Genomic DNA, 20,686 nt, shown 5'->3' on the forward strand with positions numbered 1-20,686 from the left:
AATGCACATGATTTGTATGGTAATATGTTTAATAAGGACAAACATTGCGCTTCTAAAAAGAAAACTGATGTGTCATTACCATGGTCTTCAGTTGTTCTTCACATCACTGTGACTCATCTTCGCTTTTCTCGCTCTTCACTTCTTCGTATGCCGGGTTTGAAAAAGTCCCCGGTTCCTCCTTGTCACTGGTGCCAAAATGAGGAAAAGTCTGCATAGGGAAGCGGACTCATGTTGAATCAGGTCTGACCTACAATCCCTATTTATTCAAGTTACTGAAACCCCCTGATGTCATACTGCCTAAAGCTGCTGCACTATGATGCCATGACTTGTTTTAATGCAGTATGCAGTACTTTTATTAGGCGAGTCTTGTTCATTAGGGAAAGAAGGTTTATTGTTTTTTATTGAAGCGTGGGTCCAGAACATGGAAGTTCAGTTTCTATATGTACAGAAAGTGTGGAAACACAAGTGCTCAGTTTTGTCGTAAAGGTGAGCAGCCTCAGGTGCTGTGTCAAGTTCATGACATCAAGTCGATGTTAATGGTGGTTGTTTTATTCTCAGTGTGACCGTAAATTTAATACGAGAACAGTTTTTGTCAGCCCTTACCCGTATTGCTGAATCTAGGTATCTGGGTTCTATGCCATCCAGGGGCACCATTGATGGTGCCACAATGCTGTCAATGTGCACACATTGTGCTTGTGTTTGCAGTAATGGCATCACCTGATGAAATTCTGCTTTGATGCCCACGATGATGACGCCTATGAAGGTAATTCTTCTAGAAAATCTTCATTCACATGCTCCATTGGCACTGACATTCATCCAAAGATGGGTTCTACTGTAATTTTTTTACAATGTATTGTTGCAGTTATAAAGCGTTGTGAACTTCCATAATTTTAGATAATTGAGATTAATGTAATGGAGATGATTTGGGCCATTTACCATACTTATGATCTTGCTTGACATGTGCAAGTTCTGTTCGAAATGTTCCACTTTTGTACTGCACATTCTTTCACATTGTACTAGGTGCAGTTCTGAGCTTGGTGATGTTTGGTTCATTTAGCGTGGTCTTCCAGAAAGTCTCATGTTTTGCAATCTCTATGTAGTTGTACCATCAATTCTTCGACGTCTTTCCAAGCACACCAAGTGGTGGCACGTTGCTTGCAGCTATTAGGCAGTTCAGTGAAAGACATTCTCATTTAAATTTAGGGATGTTTAGGATTGCTCCTACATTGTCCGGGCTCATGAAACAAATCATGTCTGGTGCGTTGAATGGACTCCTTTCTTTCTTTTCTTTTTTTATATGTTCAGTTGCACTAGAAGTAACACATGCCCTCTGTGGTGGCTCAGGGCCTGTGGCATTTTCTGATGAGCACGAGGGTCGCAGGTTCGATTCACAACAGCGGCTGCCGCATTCTGATGACAGAATGAGAAAAACTTCGGTGCCATGCTTTGGAGGCTTGCTAAAGAACCCCAGTTCTCAAAATTAATTTGTTGCCTTCCACTAAGCAGTCTCTCGGCCCACTCTGCAGCCTTGAACGTGTTAAACCCTAGAACTAGAAACTAGAGGTATGGCATCTCCTGTCCGTCTTCACTTAATTCTTCAACGCAATATCACTGTCAGCAGGAGCAGTTACACTACTAAGACAAGGTAAGATGTCAAGTGCAGTCATGCATTACCTCAAAGGGTCCTGCCAAGGGGTTCTCGAAACTGGACTCGTCCCCTGATGGCACCAGGGCGTCGTGAGGTGTGGTGCCCAGTTCCAGCTCAATGCGCCCATCGTCGAAACGAGCCATCGGCAGTAAAGGCCTTCCCCTGCAAGAGTGTGTTTGTTTAAAGCAACAGGACTCTGTGAAAGGCTGAGTAATCCGTTGTTGGGCGCCTCACCCCGCTTGTGCGAATAGTTCACATTTACATCTTATTATTTCCCCCTTTCCAAAGTTGAAGGTTAGTAAACGAGACATTTATGCATGTTAACCTCCTTTTTAAAGCGCAGCTCTTAATTGCGCGTTCCTGCGGCGAGCGGCGTAACCGAGCGAACGAGCACAACAGCGAAGGATGAAAGACAAAAGTATAGTGCCGCGTGCAAGACGTGTTCTGCGACGATCGCTACGAGATGGCGCCAGAATACCGCGCGTCGTCTGTTCACTTCTTTATTTTTCTTTGGTCAATCACTGCTTTTCATCGGCCAACAAATACTAAATGTTATCCCTCGACGCACCTGCATGTATCAGAAGTTTCTCGATTGTTATTAATAGTTCTATCCGTCGGCTGTTGTCACCAAAGCTTTGAACAGCGGAGCTGTTTAAGCTCTTGGTTGCGCCGCATAGTGCGAACAAAAACTGCTGAACAAAAACATCACCGCGCATTGCCTAGCAACCACCTCCCGGAGCAGCGTTAGCTTCGCCTCCTCTCTGTGCCATCCAAATGTTGCCTTGACATGGGACGTTAAGGAGAGGGATGGAGAGCATGCGCACGGCGCGCGCTATGCTCAGGAGAGAGAGAAAAAAAAAGTACCGCATATCCACGAAGTGAATGATGATGAGTGGGCGAAGCACCGGCCGGGTGATCATTCGGGCAAAACGCCGGAAGCGTTCTTCGGAAGCCGGCTTCCGGAAGACGGAGCGTGGCGTACATATACTATACATGTATATATATATATATATATATATATATATATATATACAGGGTGTTTCAGCGAACAGAAAAACCTGCAGAACTGTGCCCTCAAAGCATAGCTCTGAAAACAATTTTGTGTTTTGTACGTCATCGAGTCGTTACTTTGCTCTAACTACGTCACTACTTCTCAAGCTGATAATATGTGCTCTGTGGCTTTTCTCTATGGTGAAATGCAGTGCGGCTTCGCGGCACTATAACTGCATTGCCGTGAACCCACACTGGAAGGCAACATTTCTGTATAACTCGTCTTATTGAATTTTTGGGGCAGGTAATAGTGCGGAAACATGGTAACACATTTGCCCGTATTGCGTTCACCTGAAAAAGGTCTTCGGGTGTCTGAATCCGTAGCGTCGAATGATCAGGAAGACAGCGCCAACGAGCAGGAGCAGTGTGAACAGTACTCCCACCACTATACCAGCGACGGAGCCTCCTGAATAAGGAAAGAAAGAGAAAAAAACTGTAAAGTCACTGGTTTTAATGCCGTGTCATGTCGATAATTGACAATAAGAGGAAGCTTGCCTCGAGGACAACTCTAATTTTCTTGTTAAAATGCTTTAGAATTACACATAAATTATCTCAATATACAACCCATCAACCGATGTGAATGAAATTTGGTGTGTTTAAGAGAAAAAGGCCAATACATACTACCAAATGTGGGAAGCGGAATTCTGATCCAGTGCCTAAATATATTTATTTTCAATTTTCCGTTAATTGATGAGTTCGCAAGAAACAAAGCCGAGGCACAATGTTTACCCATCCGTAACTCTGCAATAAAACAGATATTGCAATTCTGTGAGCAGCATCTGTTAAAGCATCTGAAGCGGGCATGATATACAAGTGTACAGCTTACGGTGGAACAGTTACGATGTGTACGTGGGTTTTACAAAAGGCCTACTCGCAAGTCAACGGCATAATGCAGAGCGGTGTATAATACATCATGCTTGCCTGCTTTAGATGTCTCAGTAGGTGCAGCTTACAGAATGTGTGATATCGTTTTCAAACTTTGCGGTATTCAACAACTTTTGTAACCGAATTGATGGCCAAGATGAAAGATATCCTGCCTACATTCTGTAGATCTTGACTTGTTCTTTTAAATTCAAAAAATACTATCAAACACAGTGAAGCGGATGCCGAAGGAAAACTATTTCTCGACTAGAAAACAAGTTTCCACATAGTTATATAGATGCGCCTAAAATACCGCACTAACTTAGCCGTGCGCAGGCCAGCTGCCTTGGAAGCAACATTAAATGGAGACTAAGGAGCTATAGTGAGTCATTTCGAAGCGATATTCTTTCAAAGGTCTATTGTCACTTTGGCAGGAAATATTTCATTATATTATCGAACAAAATAGTCAAACTTCCCTCTTTTGAATTCTCACGCCGAAATCTTTTCTGGCATCCTGCAGAAGCGTACTTTGCTAATACATCTTAACTCATCAGTCCTCTTTAATCCCTTTAACTTAATAATCCTGCACACATGAACAAACACCCAAGAATGTGGATGTGGGAATCAGTGGCACACCGACGGGAGGGGGGGGGGGGTCGGGTGGTGTAATCCCCTCCCCCCGCACACGTCTAGCCCCACCAGTCCAATGTGTACCTTCAGTGCACTGTTCACATTGTCATTACATTTCAGGAGGTGGCTTGAGGTCGAATTTCCCTGATTAACAAAAACACTCTATCATTGTCTTGTATTTGTTCATTCACTATTAAATTACTTTGAGGAAAAGGCTGAAGAAATAAACATCATTTTTGGTGTAATTCTATTATAATTATTAGGCATTTTATTTGCTGTTGGATTCCTCTGGCTAAAGCAAGAAAATTGCATATTTTGTAAAGTGCTTGCCCCCCCCCCCCCCCCCACACACACACACAATAATTGACCCCCCCTCCTCCCCCCCTGGCAGAGATCCTGGGTGCGCTACTGGTGGGAATAGCCGCCGACGTAGCACAATAGACGATATTCAAAAACCTGCAAGTGAGCTTCTCTACACACCTTCTTTGACGGAACCAAGATGGCGGACCTCGGGTTGTAATCATAATTGAAGTTACAAAATGCGAGTCAGTGACATCATTCCTGCCACCGTCCGTTTCCCGCACCATCTAAAGTTTCAAAATGCCTGTCAGCTTTAACCGTGCTACTAGCAGGAACGTGGCCATCTTGGTTAAAGAAAGTTGGCTCTGTCCGAAAGTTGTTTGTTTGTCCACTTTCATTTCCTTAGGTTATCATTTGTACACTTGAATTAAAACTACAAATAACTTCTCCTATGCTTTTCCTGGCTTCGTTATCTGTTGGCTTCATGTGTTTGTGAATTTATTTTATTTATTTGCTTGGTACCTGCTTCGCCTTTACTGGCATTACAGCAGTAAATGACACTCAAATCAAGCACACAAGGTGCGGTAAAAATTATTTAGATGTCATATTAATATTTGCATGCTCCCGGAAGGACATTCCAGTCTCTTAGAGTCTGAGGAATAGCACAAGGCGTCACCTCTAAAAGGAAAGAAGGGGGCTGAGAGACTACCACGCATTTAACGTGAATATAAGGACGTGACTCAACCTTTTGATGCACCGCTTCCTCCCGCCAGCGTGGTGTTCCACTTCTCGCTCCCGCTCAGGCTCGCACTGAGCACACTGTAACGCTCTGCATCCTCGCCTGTGGGGAACAGTGTGTACAATAATTATAAGCATGGTGTGCCCTCTTCAAACCATCCAGAAGCGACCCATGCTAGACTTGTTTATATGGCTATACGTTTGACTATTTAAAGGGCCCCTCGCCAGGGCCCGTCGGAAATCTCAATTATACACTGGAAGTTGTAAAGTGCCCTCTAGAGCGCCAATTTTTTTTTTTTTTTTCAAATTGATTTGCTAATAGTGGAGATAGAAGAAATTGAAATGTCACGATGCGATGCTGGCCAGGAGGCGAGCTTCACTGCCAACTTAGGCACCCTCTCCCTCTTCCTATCCTTTTCCCGTGAGCAACATTCCTTCTCTGCATGCAGGCGCTGAGCCAATGCCTCCTATAGATAGCACAAGGCCTGTGTACTTCGATCCACAACGCCATGCTGACCTACCCGACTGCCATATAATCTAATGGGAATGCTCCCGAGTAAGCTGCGGTGATTTTGATGTCACCGATTTTGTCACGCCGGGCTTGGCAATAGAAATTTCGATCCAAGTAGCATGACGTCACAAAGCAAAGTGCGCAGGCCTGCTATCTAGGAAGCATTGGCTGAGCCGTGCTCCTTAAAGGGTTGCAAAACATAGCGCCTCTTTCCCTCTCACAATCACTCTACCTCCTTCCCTGCCTTCTAACATACTGCAGTTGAGGGACCGCGCCACGTTTCCATCACGAGCCCCCGCCTCCTCCGTATTATTGTTTTTTATTAGCTTGTTTTTCTCTATCCTCTTGCGCGGCGCACTTTCGGTGGCGGTTTTGCGCATTCTGCATTGCACGGTTTACTGAAGTCACGTGCCATAATCAATGACGTTGCAGGCATTCGGTGTGACGTTGTCGCCCTGTTGGGAAGCGTGGTTTCCTCGAAAGTGACTGCGGGCTGCCATTTGAATTTCCAGCTGATTTCGCAGTGTACACCGGTGCAATACCTTGCAGACACGATCGTCAAAGCGTGAAGTGCGGAGCACGCTTGTCTGTTTGTACTGCCCAAACCTGGTGAGGGGCCCTTCAGCAACAGACTTCTCTGTACTTTGAAATTAAAATGGGATGACCTCTTATCATAAATCAAAATCCTCGCCTGTTATTGTCTCGTAGATGTCCGTGGCAAGGCTGTGAGCTTTTCCAGGCGCTATCGGCATCCCGTTGTTCTTGGTGCCGAGATCGACGGTGATCACCTGAACGAGTCCGGTGTAGGTACGGTGGATGTAAGCTTGCACGTGTCCACCATACTGTGGCTGTAAAGAAATTTCCGTGCGAATGAAGCGCGCACGTGACGACTCGCCAGCATGAATTGCAGCCTCTATCCACAAGTTGCTGCATGCAAGGCTGGCCATCCTACATGCGCCAAATGTTGGTGGCTTCTTAGACGAGTCCTACATTTTGTGGGATTGCCCGGGAAGCAGGGCGACATTATACATGCAGTACAACACGGTTACGTACATCACACACACAAAAAAAAGAAAGAAGAAAATAAAGCGAATCACACGTACTGTGGGAGTCAATGTCATACGAATCATTTTGCTGGCAGCTACAGCTATCCAACACCATGGGCTCTCCAAATCGTTAACGGATGAACCAACGTTTCCTGTAACGCAATCGTGTGCGTCACGACAGCACCTTTACCGATTACGGTAAGGGTGACTCATTTTTTGGCATTCTAGAAACGTAATTTACTAATACAGTTCAGCTTAATATTCATATCTGGTAATATTCATGTAATCTCATTAAGCTTGCATAGCCCAGACAGAACACATAAAAGAGGAGGGGGAAAGGCGCAATATACCAGACAGCTGTAATGCGAAAGCACCGTCATTTCATCTGCACATGCCTGAGAATTTCTTGCCGTACGCACACAGTAACTGTCCTATATATCGATTGCTAGCGATTGCGCTTCAAGATCTAGTGTATGCGCTGGATGTCCTTTTACGGGAGGCTTTCTTAAACCACTCACTGAGCTCACCTTGACGATGCCATTGAAGAGGAGCTGCACAACATTGTCAAAGACGAAGGCCGGACCGGGACGTATTAGCAACACCGAAGCTGCACAGACGCAGTTCAGCAGTTACATACGCGGATGGGTAAATCTGTAGAAGGTATCCTCTCAAAGCGAGAGAGAGAGAAAGTGCGGAAAGCAAGTACAGTTCACACTCTTGACGCTCGATCGTCATGGCCTTCGCATTACGAACAATGAAGTAGCTGAAACGATGGCGAATACATTGGGGATAAAGAAAACATATGGCATTTCCTTGCCTCTATCTGAAACTGCAATTTATGCTGTTTGTTATGATGCACTATGAAAAAAAAAAACACGGAACCCTGGTAAGTATAATTGCTAATCAATCATAAGTTTCTACATGTCTGGCATACATGTGTTGGTATTTGCCTGGCGCCCCGTGGCTATACAGTATACATTTCAACCAGAACGCAACATATATGAATTAAATACAAGCTTCGCCCACAAAACCACACTGCATTTCCCTGCTCTGCCTCAAAATATACTTCCTGACTGACGCCGATATTGAAAGTTAACCTCCGCGCGGTGACATCGCAGAAATGGTCAAACGTAATTGGCTGGCGATTCCGTAAAAATTATCTTTCAGTTACACAGCGGCGTATTACAGCGAAGCTGTATATGGCGAGAATCCCGGGCTTCTTTCGCGTCCGTAGGCCGGAAACTATCATCACCAATGGCCCATATGCCCGTAAGCAAGAAAAAAGTGCAAGGGCTCATACCCCCGTACAGGGTTGACCTTCAGGAGTCAATAAAGTTCTCCATACCATACATACTGCCTCCTAAGTAGTCACCGACTTCAGGTTACACCCCTTCCACATTCCCCCCTTCTTTACTAATTCCCAGAGTAAAAATAGCGACTAGCCGCTTTGTCAATTCTCTCTCTCGTCCATATGTGCTACACAATCTAGCGTATACGAGAGACGCCTGACATCTAACACACATGACGTACCGCAGATGGGACAGCAGTTTCCTATCATAACGATGGAGTCCTGGCAGGGCAAATTCTCGGCACAACGGGGCGCGTGCTGCAGGCAGATTCGTTCCAGGGGCTGCGAGGAAAAGAATAACCATGTGTACTCTATAGAACACCGTATCAACAAGGCGACCAGATGCAACTGGTAAGATCTATAACTTTAATGGAGGAAACTATGATCCCGTACTAACGCTTCTGAAATTTTATATATACTAAAGCACTTTTCAACTGCGGGCTTCGATCTGGGAAACTCAAGAAAAAAAGAAAGAAAGAAAAACGTTTACCATTATTTGTTTTTAGAATATAGAAGTATGTTATAGGGACACCAATGAGAAACAATAAATCATTCTAGATTGATAAACTATTTTTCAAAAACTAAATTTTCGTTAATTTCGTGGAAAAATAGGTTCATAGTAAATAAAAAATGACGGTCAAAGTTTCATTTCCTTTTTAATTTCGCCCATAACTCTCAGCGCCGTTACATCACTTTCGCCTCACATATTTCAAAGCATATTTTTTTTTCATATTTAGGCCATTATGGCTCAGTAAAAGTTCATGAACTTTATCAATTTCAGCTTTCGCCTCTTCTAGAATGCAATAAAGTTTATCTGTACCGGTAAACACTTAACTTTACGTCACGGATTAACATTAACGTCACGGATTTCGACACCATCGAGATCCGTGATGTCACTGAGAGCTGGTGCGCGAAATTTAAGCCGGGTTGCCACCTGTCTTTCCTTCTGGCGCCTTTTCTGGCTTACCGAGCCTCTCCGAAAATTAAGAGCGGCTTTTTGGTATTGTAGAAGGGTGATTTACAAGTACAGCTAAATTATCTTTTATATTTAGTGTCCTTTTAAGTCCAAGGCCATGGATGGGCCCACTGAGTATGTTAATAAAAAAGGAAAAAAGAAACTCTATAAGTGATTCGTGAGTCATGGCAGGAGGATTGAAATGCGCGCCATGTGCTATTTTGAGCGTTGTTACAGCTACATATCACAGAAAGTCTGATATGCATTTGAGAAAAACTGAGATGCATTTGAGAAATAGAACTGAGGGGAAAGAAAAAAAAGAAAGAAAGAAAGAAGAAAATGCACACGGCGAATCGGGTGTTGCCCTGCCCAGTTCCGCGACACGGATTCGCACTCGCCACAGGCTCAGTGGCGTTCTGCTGCCGAGCATACGAGGTCGCGGGTTTGATTCCCGGTCGCGATGCGCGCATTGCGACGGAGACCTCACCTCGGGCTGGTCGTTGCCACACGAGCAACCCTGAGGGTCGTCGCAGTCCGGTGAGCCGCTGGTCAGAACGCCGCTGAACATCGCTTTTCCTTCGTCCCCGCCGAGTAGCGAGCTCATCTCGGGGCCTCCAAATATCTGCATGTTTTGAAATGGCAACACGACGGTGTTGTAGACATTTATCATCATCATCATCACTTTTGTTCCATGTCCCATTTTCTCAGTGCAGAGTATAGCAGGCAAGAGCAAGCTCTGGTCGAGCTCTGCGCATTTCGTTAAATAACTACCTCTCTGTCTAGACATTTCGGAGGCACATGTGGCACACAATAGGATTCACACAAGAGGCTTCACGAACTAGAGCAAACACTAACTTGCTATAGGAAGTAAAACAGAAAAGACGCAGAAAGAGAGAGAGAGAACATGCACGGAGTGCCCTATATAGTTTTTACTGGTCACACTCAGCAGACCATGCACTCGGCCCGTACTCTCGGTCGATGACTTTTCCCGTCGTGAATGCTTTCCCTATTGCGTGACGTCATTCCCAGCACAACACCTCATTAAAGCGACTGTGCATCCAGCCAATGACTTAGCCAGTCTCGTAACGCGCATCTCAAATGTGATATCCCCGAAAGTGATGCATCGAGCAGCAGTTTCAATCGAGTTCCCGTTTAGTAGTAGTAGAGGTTGGTACATGTATTAGTGTATAGCAGTAGTCAGCAGCAGCAGCAGTAGCAGAAACAAAAGTATATATTAGGAGTAATAATGTAGTAGTAGTAGACAATAGTAGTAAACATTTTATTAAAAATGGAAAAGAGCAAGTTCTTGGTCGCAACACTGTAATCTAACTAGGCCACTGACTCCCGAACGGCGGCCAGCAAAGGGGGAATGGGAGAGATGATAGATAGTATTGTTACTAAAGAGGAGGTTGTATACTATTTATTTATTTCATATACCATGAAGCACTTAGGCATTGTGGAGGGGGATGTGGTACATGCATACAACAATAACGAGGTTACTTATTATAAATTTATATAATACAAGCGACATTTGCGCTCAACATGTTTACCAATACAACAAAATTGCCAAAAGATACAGAGAAAGAAAACTAAGTTTAGTCATGAATACAGTGAACAAGGTTTGAAGTCATGTGGTAGTGTAGCAATTCAAAAAGTGCACACAACGTTTTGAAGAAAAGTGCAGTCTTGGATTGACAGGATATCAGCGGGAAGGTGGTTCTGGTCAGTAGTTGTATGCGAAATAAATGAGCATAAAAACCTGTTCGTGCTGGCAAGAAAATGCATCTTACTTTACGTATGATGGTGATCAACTCGAGGTGACTGATAAGCAAGTGCTAGGATAAGCTCACTGCAAATTATACGGTGACGATAAACTTTCTGAAAAAGGCATAAGCAAAAAACGTTTGTGCGCAGTGATAAAAATTGTAGACACAAGCTCATTTTCACGGATGTTATACTTGGCGTACGATCGTAGTTGGAAAGAATGAAGCGTGTGGAATAATTTTGAACCATTTCAACAGAGTTAACCAGCGTAGCATTGTTAAGGTCCCAAATAGCGGCAGCGTATTCCGACTTGGAAAGTACTATTGTTTGGTATAATAGTATTTTTAGTGATACAGGGAATTTGCTAAACTTTCGCTGAAAGTACCCCAACATGCCATTACTGTTTGCATCTAAGTTTAAAGCGTCAACCTTAGTTAGCATGTAACAGACATCAATTACAGGGTGTTTTTTTTTTTTTAAAGAGAATACAGATTTTTCATAAGAAGGCTATGATCGTGAGACGCCTGTCGTCTTAGCATACGAGCTCTACGGCAAGGCGGAAATACTTTGTCGCTGCTTAAGTTCCTCTGAAAAGACTAATTAACAAAAAAACGGTAATTGACTTTTTTATTATTCACTTGAGGGCAGTTGTGCATATGAAAAACTTGTAGGGCGTCACAATTTATTGCATAACCATATTCTATAAACCCCAAAAATCGCACGTAATTTAAGACATTTATCATCAAACTTGAAGGCCAAATCCAAACAATATCGAGACTGAGCGCGTCCGGGCCCACTGCACGTCACACAGCAACGAGTGGGGCGAAGTTCGAATGATAGCATGCCGCGGCAAATCCCCCCTGACACACAGCGGCACATGCTTGCCAGGCGAAGCATGCCGTACATAGGTGCCGCGACTGGCTGAGACGTTCAGCTTCAAACTTGCATGCGCTTTTCGTCACGGGGCTTTTCCGGCTGATGAGATATAGGGGGCAGCGCTCCCGGGGCGCTCAATTTCGACATTGCCTGGATTTACCGTTGAAATTCGATTATAAACATCCCGAATAAGGTGCGATTATCAGGTCTTACAAAAATTAGGGAGCATTAAAATGTGACTGCCTTCAAGTACGCCACTTAAACAACTGCCGCTAAATCAATAATAAAATTATATTTTTTTAGCTAATTAGTCTTTTGAAGCTCACTTTATTGGCTGCAAAGTATGTCCACCTCGCCTAGGAACTCCTCTGCAAGAACTCCTCTGCTGCGTTTATACCATTTTTACAAACAATCTTTTTATCGAAAAAATTACTCCATCTCCCGCTAAAGGGAACAATGTGTGGATGCGAACCAGCGGGGAGATGCTTAGCTTGAACGGGATATGTTTCGCGGTAGCGGCCCGAGCGCTCATCGCGGCGCTGCACAGGGGAGAGAATGAGGCACGCGCGCTCCGTCATTTTCATATCGTGGAATTACCGTGGCGCCCCCAGCGGAGTATGCAGCTGTCGCACCACCTGTCGTGCGCGCCGCTACGGATTCCTAGAGGAGAGAAAGGGGGGAAACGTAGGAGAGAGGGGGAGGGGACGCGCAGCGCTGTGGGGGTGTGGGACGCCGCGGGAGGGACTGACAAAGCCCCCGCCATAAGCTGCTTCGCATCTAAAAAAAGCCTGTATGTTTGTGGCACAACCCCGAAAGCCGTCCCTGTCATCAGCAAATCGAAAATAAAAGAAAGAAAGAAAGAAAGAAAGAAAGAAAGAAAGAAAGAAAGAAAGAAAGAAAGAAAGAAAGAAAGAAAGAAAGAAAGAAAGAAAGAAAGAAAGAAAGAAAGAAAATCGCCACAAGGGCCAACCGAAACCCAGCGCGCCAAAAGGCTTGTGTCGAGGTTCTCACCCGGTCGCCGATCTGGACCTCGCGCACCTTGGGCCTGAGGCCGTCCATGTCGACGCGGAATCGCTCGTCCTCGAAGATGACGAAGTCGCTGGGACAGGGCACCATCTCGGAATCCGGCACCGCCGGCGGCCTGGGCGCCGTGTCCGGCCGGTTCTCGACCGCCTCCGGCAGCAGCTGCGACGACGTACGCAACGCCCAGTGGTCCGGGTTGTACCAGTGCACGCGCTCTTGAGCCGTGAATTGGGCCTCCCCTGCAGGCGTCGCAGCGTGCAACAAAAGTATACGGACCATACCCAGTCTCGCCGACAACAACTAAATGTATTCCTAATTCAGACGCACAAATTGAAATTGACTAGTGCACTGTAAAGTTCGCAATGCAAAGTTTGCACTACAGTTCTAATTTAAGGTTACGTTCAGAGACAGAGAAGAAGATCGACTTTATTGCGGAATCACTGGTCCCCATACTTTCCTCACAGGAGTACGTACGTGTGACTATTTATTAATGCGAAAGCATTATATGCCCCCACGAGGCAGAAAAGCCGGCGCTGTAGGCAACGAGTGGTACAAAAAAAAAAAAAGAATGTCGCAGTTTCGCCCGAAAGGCGAAGCATCAATATTGCGATAGCAAATTAGCAGAGAGCTATTCGGAGTAGGGATAGTAGTTTTATCGGCTGCATAAACTTGGACACATTCACTTACTAACTGAATTAACAAGCGTGGTGTCAGGGCGCACAAGCACACATGAATAGATCACATTCGATGACCGCAGACAACCACTTTCAAAAAGCTGGCAGCAAGCGCAGCCGCCGCAGTAAGCGAATGTTCGTGCGGTCTATCGCTTCAACGGAAACTGAGCGGCCGAATGCACAGCGCATACAAAGGCCAGAGCCTTGTGGAGATCGCTTGCAAGATACGGCGCACACGACAACACCGGCAGCCCGTACCGGCGCAAACATATAATAAAGAACAAAGCTCAAAGTACATGAACGCATTTGTCGGCAGAGTAGAAGCCGCCCCTCCCCCTCTCCCTCCCTCCCGCGCTGCCTTCCCGCTTTGCTCCTTCCGCGTGGCGTCGCCAGAACCCCTTGCCCCCGGTTGCAAGATACGCATTTGGCGCCGCAGCAATGCGTCGCCCCCCCCCCCCCCCCGCCCCACCCCCTCCCATACCACCACGGCGTTTCGCGCCACGGAAGTCGCGTTTGCTTTCCGCCGTGCGTTCGCTCTCCGTGATAGCGCGCGTCCGACCAACACCCTGTCCGACGCGCGCATTCACTCGCACATACGGCGCGCGGCGACGATTTTATCGCCTTTGTACTTTATACAGAACCTCACGGCGACGGCGACGGCAGAAATCTGCTTGAAGTGTCCATATAATTTCTATCGCAATAAAACCATCATCAGTGACGTCATCAGCGTCTTGTATGACGTCAGTAGTAAGACAGAATTAAAGTTAGAACAAGTTAGAGTAAGGTGGAGTAAAGTGAAGTGAATGAAGGTGAATTTAAGTGGATTAAGTTGGATTAAGGTTGTGACAAATTAGAGCAAGGTGTATTAAGATGGATTAAAATGGATTAAGGTTGGTACAAATTACAGCAAGGTGGATTAACGTGATTGGCGCTACACCTGCAAGAAGGGGGGGGGGGGGATTAAGAATCCCCCGCCCCCTTTTCTTGCAGGTGTAGCGCCAATCGTACACATATGATGAGGCAAGTACATGAGCAGAATGTTAAGACAGAGGCCCTATGAAGATAAATATTTAAGGCAGCTACGTGACAACGCAATAGCGTGTGTCCTAGCTAACGTTATAGCCAAGCTGGAAAAAAAATAGATACACGGTGCGAGATACAATTATGAATCCTACGCTGTTCAGTCGTCAGAGGCGTGACTGCCCAACACCGTAGGTGTGAAGATCGTATCTTGAAGCGTGCTTCTTAAATACTTTTTTCTTTTTTGTTAAAGAGCTTGGGTAACGTTAACTGGGACAACATATATCGTGAAGAGGACGGCACAGAAAAAAAATTATGGCGTTTTATGTGCCAAAACAACGATCTGATTATGAGGCACGCCGTAGTGGGGAACTCCGGCAATTTGGACCACCTGGGGTTCTTTAACGTGCACCTAAATCTAAGTACACGGGTGTTTTCGCATTTCGCCCCCATCGAAATGCGGTCGCCGTGGCGAGGATTCGATCCCGCGACCTCGTGCTCAGCAGCCCAACAGCATAGCCACTGAGCAACCACGGCGGGTAAGAGGACGGCACACTACGGCAGCAATTTCTGTTACAAGGGAATCGGTTCGGTGCTGGTATGGTATGGTATGGTATGGTATGGTATGGTATGGTATGCCTTATCTGATGGCGCATACCCACTGCGGTGGGGGGGGGGGGGGATTGACCAAGATTTGGATGGAATTAGGCAACATTTGTTAATACTAGAATTGGTAAAGCTAACTGGAGAAAATTAACAAACATAAAATTTTTAAGCTCGTGCATTTTTTTTTTTATTTACCGACATTGATGGTATTTCTTGCTATGCCGACCATGCTGTAGCTCTCTTATTGCATGCCGTATTTGCTTCAGAGAAATGTACGGATCGGGGGCACCGTCAATTTCTGTCGATCTTTCCTCACGAATCCCCTCCACTTTTCCAAGCTGAAAATAAAGTTCATTCATTCGAGGACGACTGGATCAACCAGCTCAGGAGCCCCGACAGGGCCCTTCAACACCAGGCCGTCCAGAAGGCCCAACAGGTGGCTGGCGAGCTCCGACTCCCAGTCCCCACATGGGCGGAGCCACCGGGCCGGCCCCCGTAAGGGGTGCCCAGGCCCCTTCAGGACCTTTAATAAAGTTAATTCTCTCTCTCTCTCTCTCTCTCTCTCATTCATTCATCTCTTCTTGCACAGTCGTCACAGTGTTGGATGCTCGTTCGATGAGGTACACGCATAGATTCTCTCGCGTATCTCAGACGTCGCTGTGCTCGCGCATGTCGAGGCATGACGCTGCACCACTATACTTCAGTCACGAACTATGATCGACTGTCGATAAATGTACGAAATTTACATAATTTTATGCCAAGGTGCTGCAGACTCTATTAAGAGCAAGTCAAGGTGGTAGAATGCCTCTTTCTGCATTTTATTATAAGTCACCGTAATTACAGAGTGATTAGTATCTAATTATTGTGCACTCAGTAATGATACGTTTTTCATAAAAAAGAATTGAATTACTAGCGCGAATTACTTGCACAAGTTAATTATTCGTTGTAAACATTACTATAAAGAAAAAAAATTATTTCGCAATTGCTACCGAAACGTCCCACGTCACACCTCCCGTCAAACACTGTAGTGCCTTACCCAAAGCGATCTTCGGTAGCGATAGATTTTACTCAGAAGTAAAATGAAGGTACTTGAGGTAAGCAGAACGTCCAATTTACCCTAAGCTTCATTTTTGTGGTCTATTTCTTGCCACAACTGCACAGAAATCGCAAAAATAAGTCGCGTCAACAAATGTGTACACCGTGACTGAAGGGACTGATACGCACTACGCCCGCACTTACCGACGCAATCTCCGCCCGTCTCGAGGCTCTCGAAGCTGAGCGCGGCGCCTTCTTCAAGCACCAGTTGCCCCGTCTTCGGGAATACCTGCATTACGCGAGAAAACAACGTTTTGTGACATACAGGAGCAATCTGCTTTAACGGAAACAAAAAAATAAAATAAAAATAAAAAGTAAAAAAGAAGAAGAGAGATCACCTGGAGGAGATACCTCAATTGTCCTTGGTCTGCTGGATTATTACCGAAGAGGCGGAACGTCACTACCGCGCTGTATGGTAGCGCGTGCAGTTAGATAATTAACAAACTTTTCTAACTGGATTTAATTACCTTGTGGCACATGTTGTAATACGGAGAACTATAAGCCGCGGATGGCTGGAGATTTGATTAGACGGGGGACATAGCATTAGCTACAGCGCTCGTGATGTAAAACAGCTAGGTGACGTAATCTGATATCACAAGCGTGTCACGTACTGAAACGAAATATTGATAACAACGATGACTCGGTGAAAGCAATCACCGGCAAAATGCTAAACACATAGGTGACAATCTCCATAAAAAGTAGATAACATCAACCTGTAAAGAACGAACTCATTAAAGGCTGTACGCCTCGTAGCCTGGTATATGACCATTCCCCTCTATAGCATGGAGTTATTATAATACACTGGCCCTTGCGAAAAGAAAACAAATAAAGGAACGTTCTAGAGACGCGCCGAGCTTTTGAGTACTACATTTAGGTTTTCTCCGCTTTGTTTTGTTTTGCGTGATAAAAACGACACACGAATGGCTTCAGACAAGATGACACGAACCAGTTTAAACTTTTAAATAACTTGATGTCGCAAATAAAACGCCAAATAACTGCACATCTCGGAGGCACATATTACACGCAATAGGCTTCAGACAAAATGACTCACGAACCAGTGAGAACACTACATACTATAACTCGCCATCGCAAGTAAAAAAGAGAAAGGGTCACACGCCGTCATTACGTTGACGTCCATGTTGTCGTCGCTTGAGAACGGGACTGAGAAAAGAAAAATCGTTACAGAACGCAGCACCGGACCCGACATGAGCGTGCTTATTTTCGTCTGCTTTAATGGTTACACGTAACTCGCCGCGGTGGTTAGTGGCTATGACGTTCGCTGCTGAGCCTGAGGTCGCAGGTTCGATTCCCTACCACGGCGGCCGCATTAATTTCTATGGGAACAGAATGCAAAAAAAAAAAGAAAAAAAAAAGAAACGCTAGTGTACCGTGCTTTGGGTGCAGGTCAAGTAATCTCAGGTAGTCAGAATTTGTCCGGAGCGCTCCACTAAGGCGTCCCTCACAAATGCAGTTTCGGGACGTTAAACCACACAATTTAATAACATGTTTACGGTAATTAGCGCGCGCACTGACCAGTGCGCCGAGCTGCACCGCCGATCCGACGTAGATGGCCAGTCCCTGGGCGTGTCCCAGCGAGGCCCTCTGTCCGGCACAGGGTGGCTTCCCTGCCTGCCAGTTGCGGCCCGTCTCCCATCGGGTGTCCGGCAGCCAGCGCTTCACGGCTCCCTCGCCGCATACTGCATTCACCAGTTCGTATGAATGTCACTCAAATGTGTCCGCGAACGTGTCCGGGTTAGCGTAACGATTCTATTAAAATTCGTCTACCTCCCGCGCTTCGTCAATGGTCCGAACGGCAGTCCGCGTACGTTGTCACCAAGATCTGCTGGTCGTGAGTGGTGGATTAAAAGGAGGGAATAGAATCGGCCGAAAGGAATCGCTGCGTTATACCTATACTCTATCTCACAAGTCGTTTACATCACAGTGACTCCTTAGCCACTACACGACTCTTAGCCAATAGGAAGACCGAATGCCTCTCGAGATGTGTTCATCCGTGCCGCGTAGTCTGTTCAGCGGCTACTGAAATCGCTACGACGTGCATGCGCAAACGTCCTAACGTGTGACGTATGCCACTGTAATGAACCATGCACCAAGCAAAAACAAAACTCTCTAATCCTTCCATTAATCAGATAGTTACGCCCGGAACAGTATTCCATTGCGCAAGGATATTATTGCCTATGTATGCTTCGTGCCTGCGCAAGGATATTATTGCCTATGTATGCTTCGTGCCTGCGCAAGGATATTATTGCCTATGTATGCTTCGTGCCTTCGGCAGCGCTGCAAATGACCTGTGAGATGGAGTATATATAGTTTACGTTCGTGTTTTTACATTGACGAAAGTGTCAGACATCTCAGTAAGGTCTGAATTACAAACGGACGGACGGACGGACAGACAGATTTCTGACGATACTATACATAAACGACAGGTGTCAGACGTGCACAGCAACAATGATGGCCCTAAATATACCTAAGGGGAGAGAGAAAGTCTGGAAGTATTCGACATGCAACAAACTACATGATGCACATGGAAGGAACGCATTGTAGGAACAACAAAGAGAAAGTAGAAGTTGACTAAACATGTAAAACACCAACGCCACCTAGATGGTGTTGGCTGCTGCGGTGACTCATTGCCAGCGTTTGCGCTGTACCACTGCTGAAAACGAGGTCACGGGTTCGGCTTCCGATCATGGTGGCTGCAATCAAACACGTTTCTACTTCGAGCCCCACATTATTTTGTCACTATATTACGCCTACGTTCATGGTCATCTTTCTTACTGCGTGTCATCCTGGGGCAACACATATAACATACGCCTCAAACCCCTTCAACACTTACAAAATCAGGCTGTAAGACTTATGGCATTTAGATCAGTTATATCACTCTCCACCTATATATAAAAATTTAAACATCCTTCCTCTCTATGAGTTTTCTTGCCATAAACTATCAATCTTCATTTTTCGTTTGCTACACAAAGAGGTAACTGTTGGAGGTTTCACTATTGAAAATCTTATCAATACTAACAACACTATAGATTTGGAGAGCGACAAAACCTACTACTCCCAAAAGCTAGAACTATGGGACACAAACCTCTTTTTTTTTTTTTTTTTGCCGGGATATCAAACTGGAATAGCATTTAATGTGAAATCAAATCACGTTCCTCATTGCACTCGTTTTCTTTTTTACTAAAATTTTTTTTGTTAGAAAATATAGCTGGGTAATTGTTACCGTGCATTTTGTTGGCCTTCTAGTTACCTTTATTGGTTTCTTTTTTCTATCTCTCTTTCATGTCTTTTTTTATCTGTATTATTTTGCTAATGTTTAATATTTCTGTATAGTTGGATGCTTCGTTGTGTAAAATGTTCTGTTTAAATTATGTATAATATCTGTAAGCAACTGGCTGCTGCATGTTAAAATTTTACATTAGTTATATTTTTTGTTAGGGTGTCCCGCTGACAATTTTTAACTTTGGGACACCCTATCGTGCTACTTATGCTGTACCTGTTAAAAAGTATCAAATTACTGTAATAAATCTGAAAACCTGAAGTCCGACCGCGGCAACACGCTTAAACGCCCGTGCACTGGGATATTACGTCAAAGAGCCATACGCGTAACCAACAACATTCCGAAGCCCTCCGTGTATAATATACGGCATTTTTCATTGCCTACAGTGCAGCTTCACGACGTAAAACCCCGGCAAACATTGATCTTGCGAAGCATCTGGTTTGCAGCAACATTCTCAGAACGTGAAACGCCGTGCCAATGTCACCAGTCGTCACTTGTACCTGGGGTCAACGACATCAAGCCAACGCCCAGAGTCCGATGCGCCGCGCTCCTGCGTCTGCATTGGATGCACATCATACACTTTGGACATGCCTTGGGACAAAGACAGTCCTATATAGAATATGTACTTAGGGATGAGAAGTTAAAAACTCACCCACCTGGCGAGTGTGAGCGATGGTTCATGGGCAATACATTTTATAAGTCGTTGTTGCCGTATTTCCATGATTCAATTCCCACATTATGTCGCGAGGGAAAAAAAAAAAAAAGAAGAAGAAGAAGACGTTTAAGCTTCACTTTAAGAGTGGAACGCGAGAGCACTAAAATATCCCTGACTGCCTCTCACGCTTCGGGAAAACTGCAGCTTATTTAACCGTAATGCGTACCGGGAAACGCTGGCGGAGAACGCTACGCACGAAAGCGAGCTTTCTGGTAGAAACGCGGCCTCTGGCGTGGGCCGATCACGGAGCTAGTGCGCAGGCGCGCCAGAAAATTTACATCACTTTCAGGTTTATGTTATTGTTTCGCACTTTTAATATTTCAGTCAGAGAAGATTTAACACAAGAGGCATGCGCTGTCGGTGTCCTGTTTCATGACATTTGTCTGTGGGCTGTCATTCTCAAAATTCCGAGGAATAACTTCGTCAAAAATGTAAGACAAGATATGAGCAACTTAATGATTGAATGGTGTACCAATATAACCCGCATATACCGCATGCCATATAACAAGGCGTGGTACCTAAATACAT

At 45.2% G+C, this 20,686-nt stretch overlaps 1 protein-coding gene across 1 annotated transcript in view; it reads right to left on the reverse strand.

The window, feature by feature from the left end:
* Nucleotides 1-20,686, reverse strand: part of LOC119457462 (protein amnionless) — a 29,751-nt gene that overhangs the window by 8,815 nt on the left and 250 nt on the right. The window contains exons 2-12 of the mRNA XM_049670097.1: nt 17,679-17,842; nt 16,290-16,374; nt 12,739-12,989; nt 9,575-9,709; nt 8,315-8,414; nt 7,312-7,391; nt 6,430-6,586; nt 5,235-5,330; nt 2,990-3,104; nt 1,675-1,810; nt 80-208 (exon numbers count right to left, since the gene is read on the reverse strand). Of these exons, the coding sequence (XP_049526054.1) occupies nt 104-208; nt 1,675-1,810; nt 2,990-3,104; nt 5,235-5,330; nt 6,430-6,586; nt 7,312-7,391; nt 8,315-8,414; nt 9,575-9,709; nt 12,739-12,989; nt 16,290-16,374; nt 17,679-17,842 (1,424 nt within the window). The 3' untranslated portion in view covers nt 80-103. The remainder of the gene's footprint in view (nt 1-79; nt 209-1,674; nt 1,811-2,989; nt 3,105-5,234; nt 5,331-6,429; nt 6,587-7,311; nt 7,392-8,314; nt 8,415-9,574; nt 9,710-12,738; nt 12,990-16,289; nt 16,375-17,678; nt 17,843-20,686) is intronic.

This window comes from Dermacentor silvarum, chromosome 7 (assembly GCF_013339745.2).
Source record: "Dermacentor silvarum isolate Dsil-2018 chromosome 7, BIME_Dsil_1.4, whole genome shotgun sequence".
NCBI lineage: Eukaryota > Metazoa > Arthropoda > Arachnida > Ixodida > Ixodidae > Dermacentor > Dermacentor silvarum.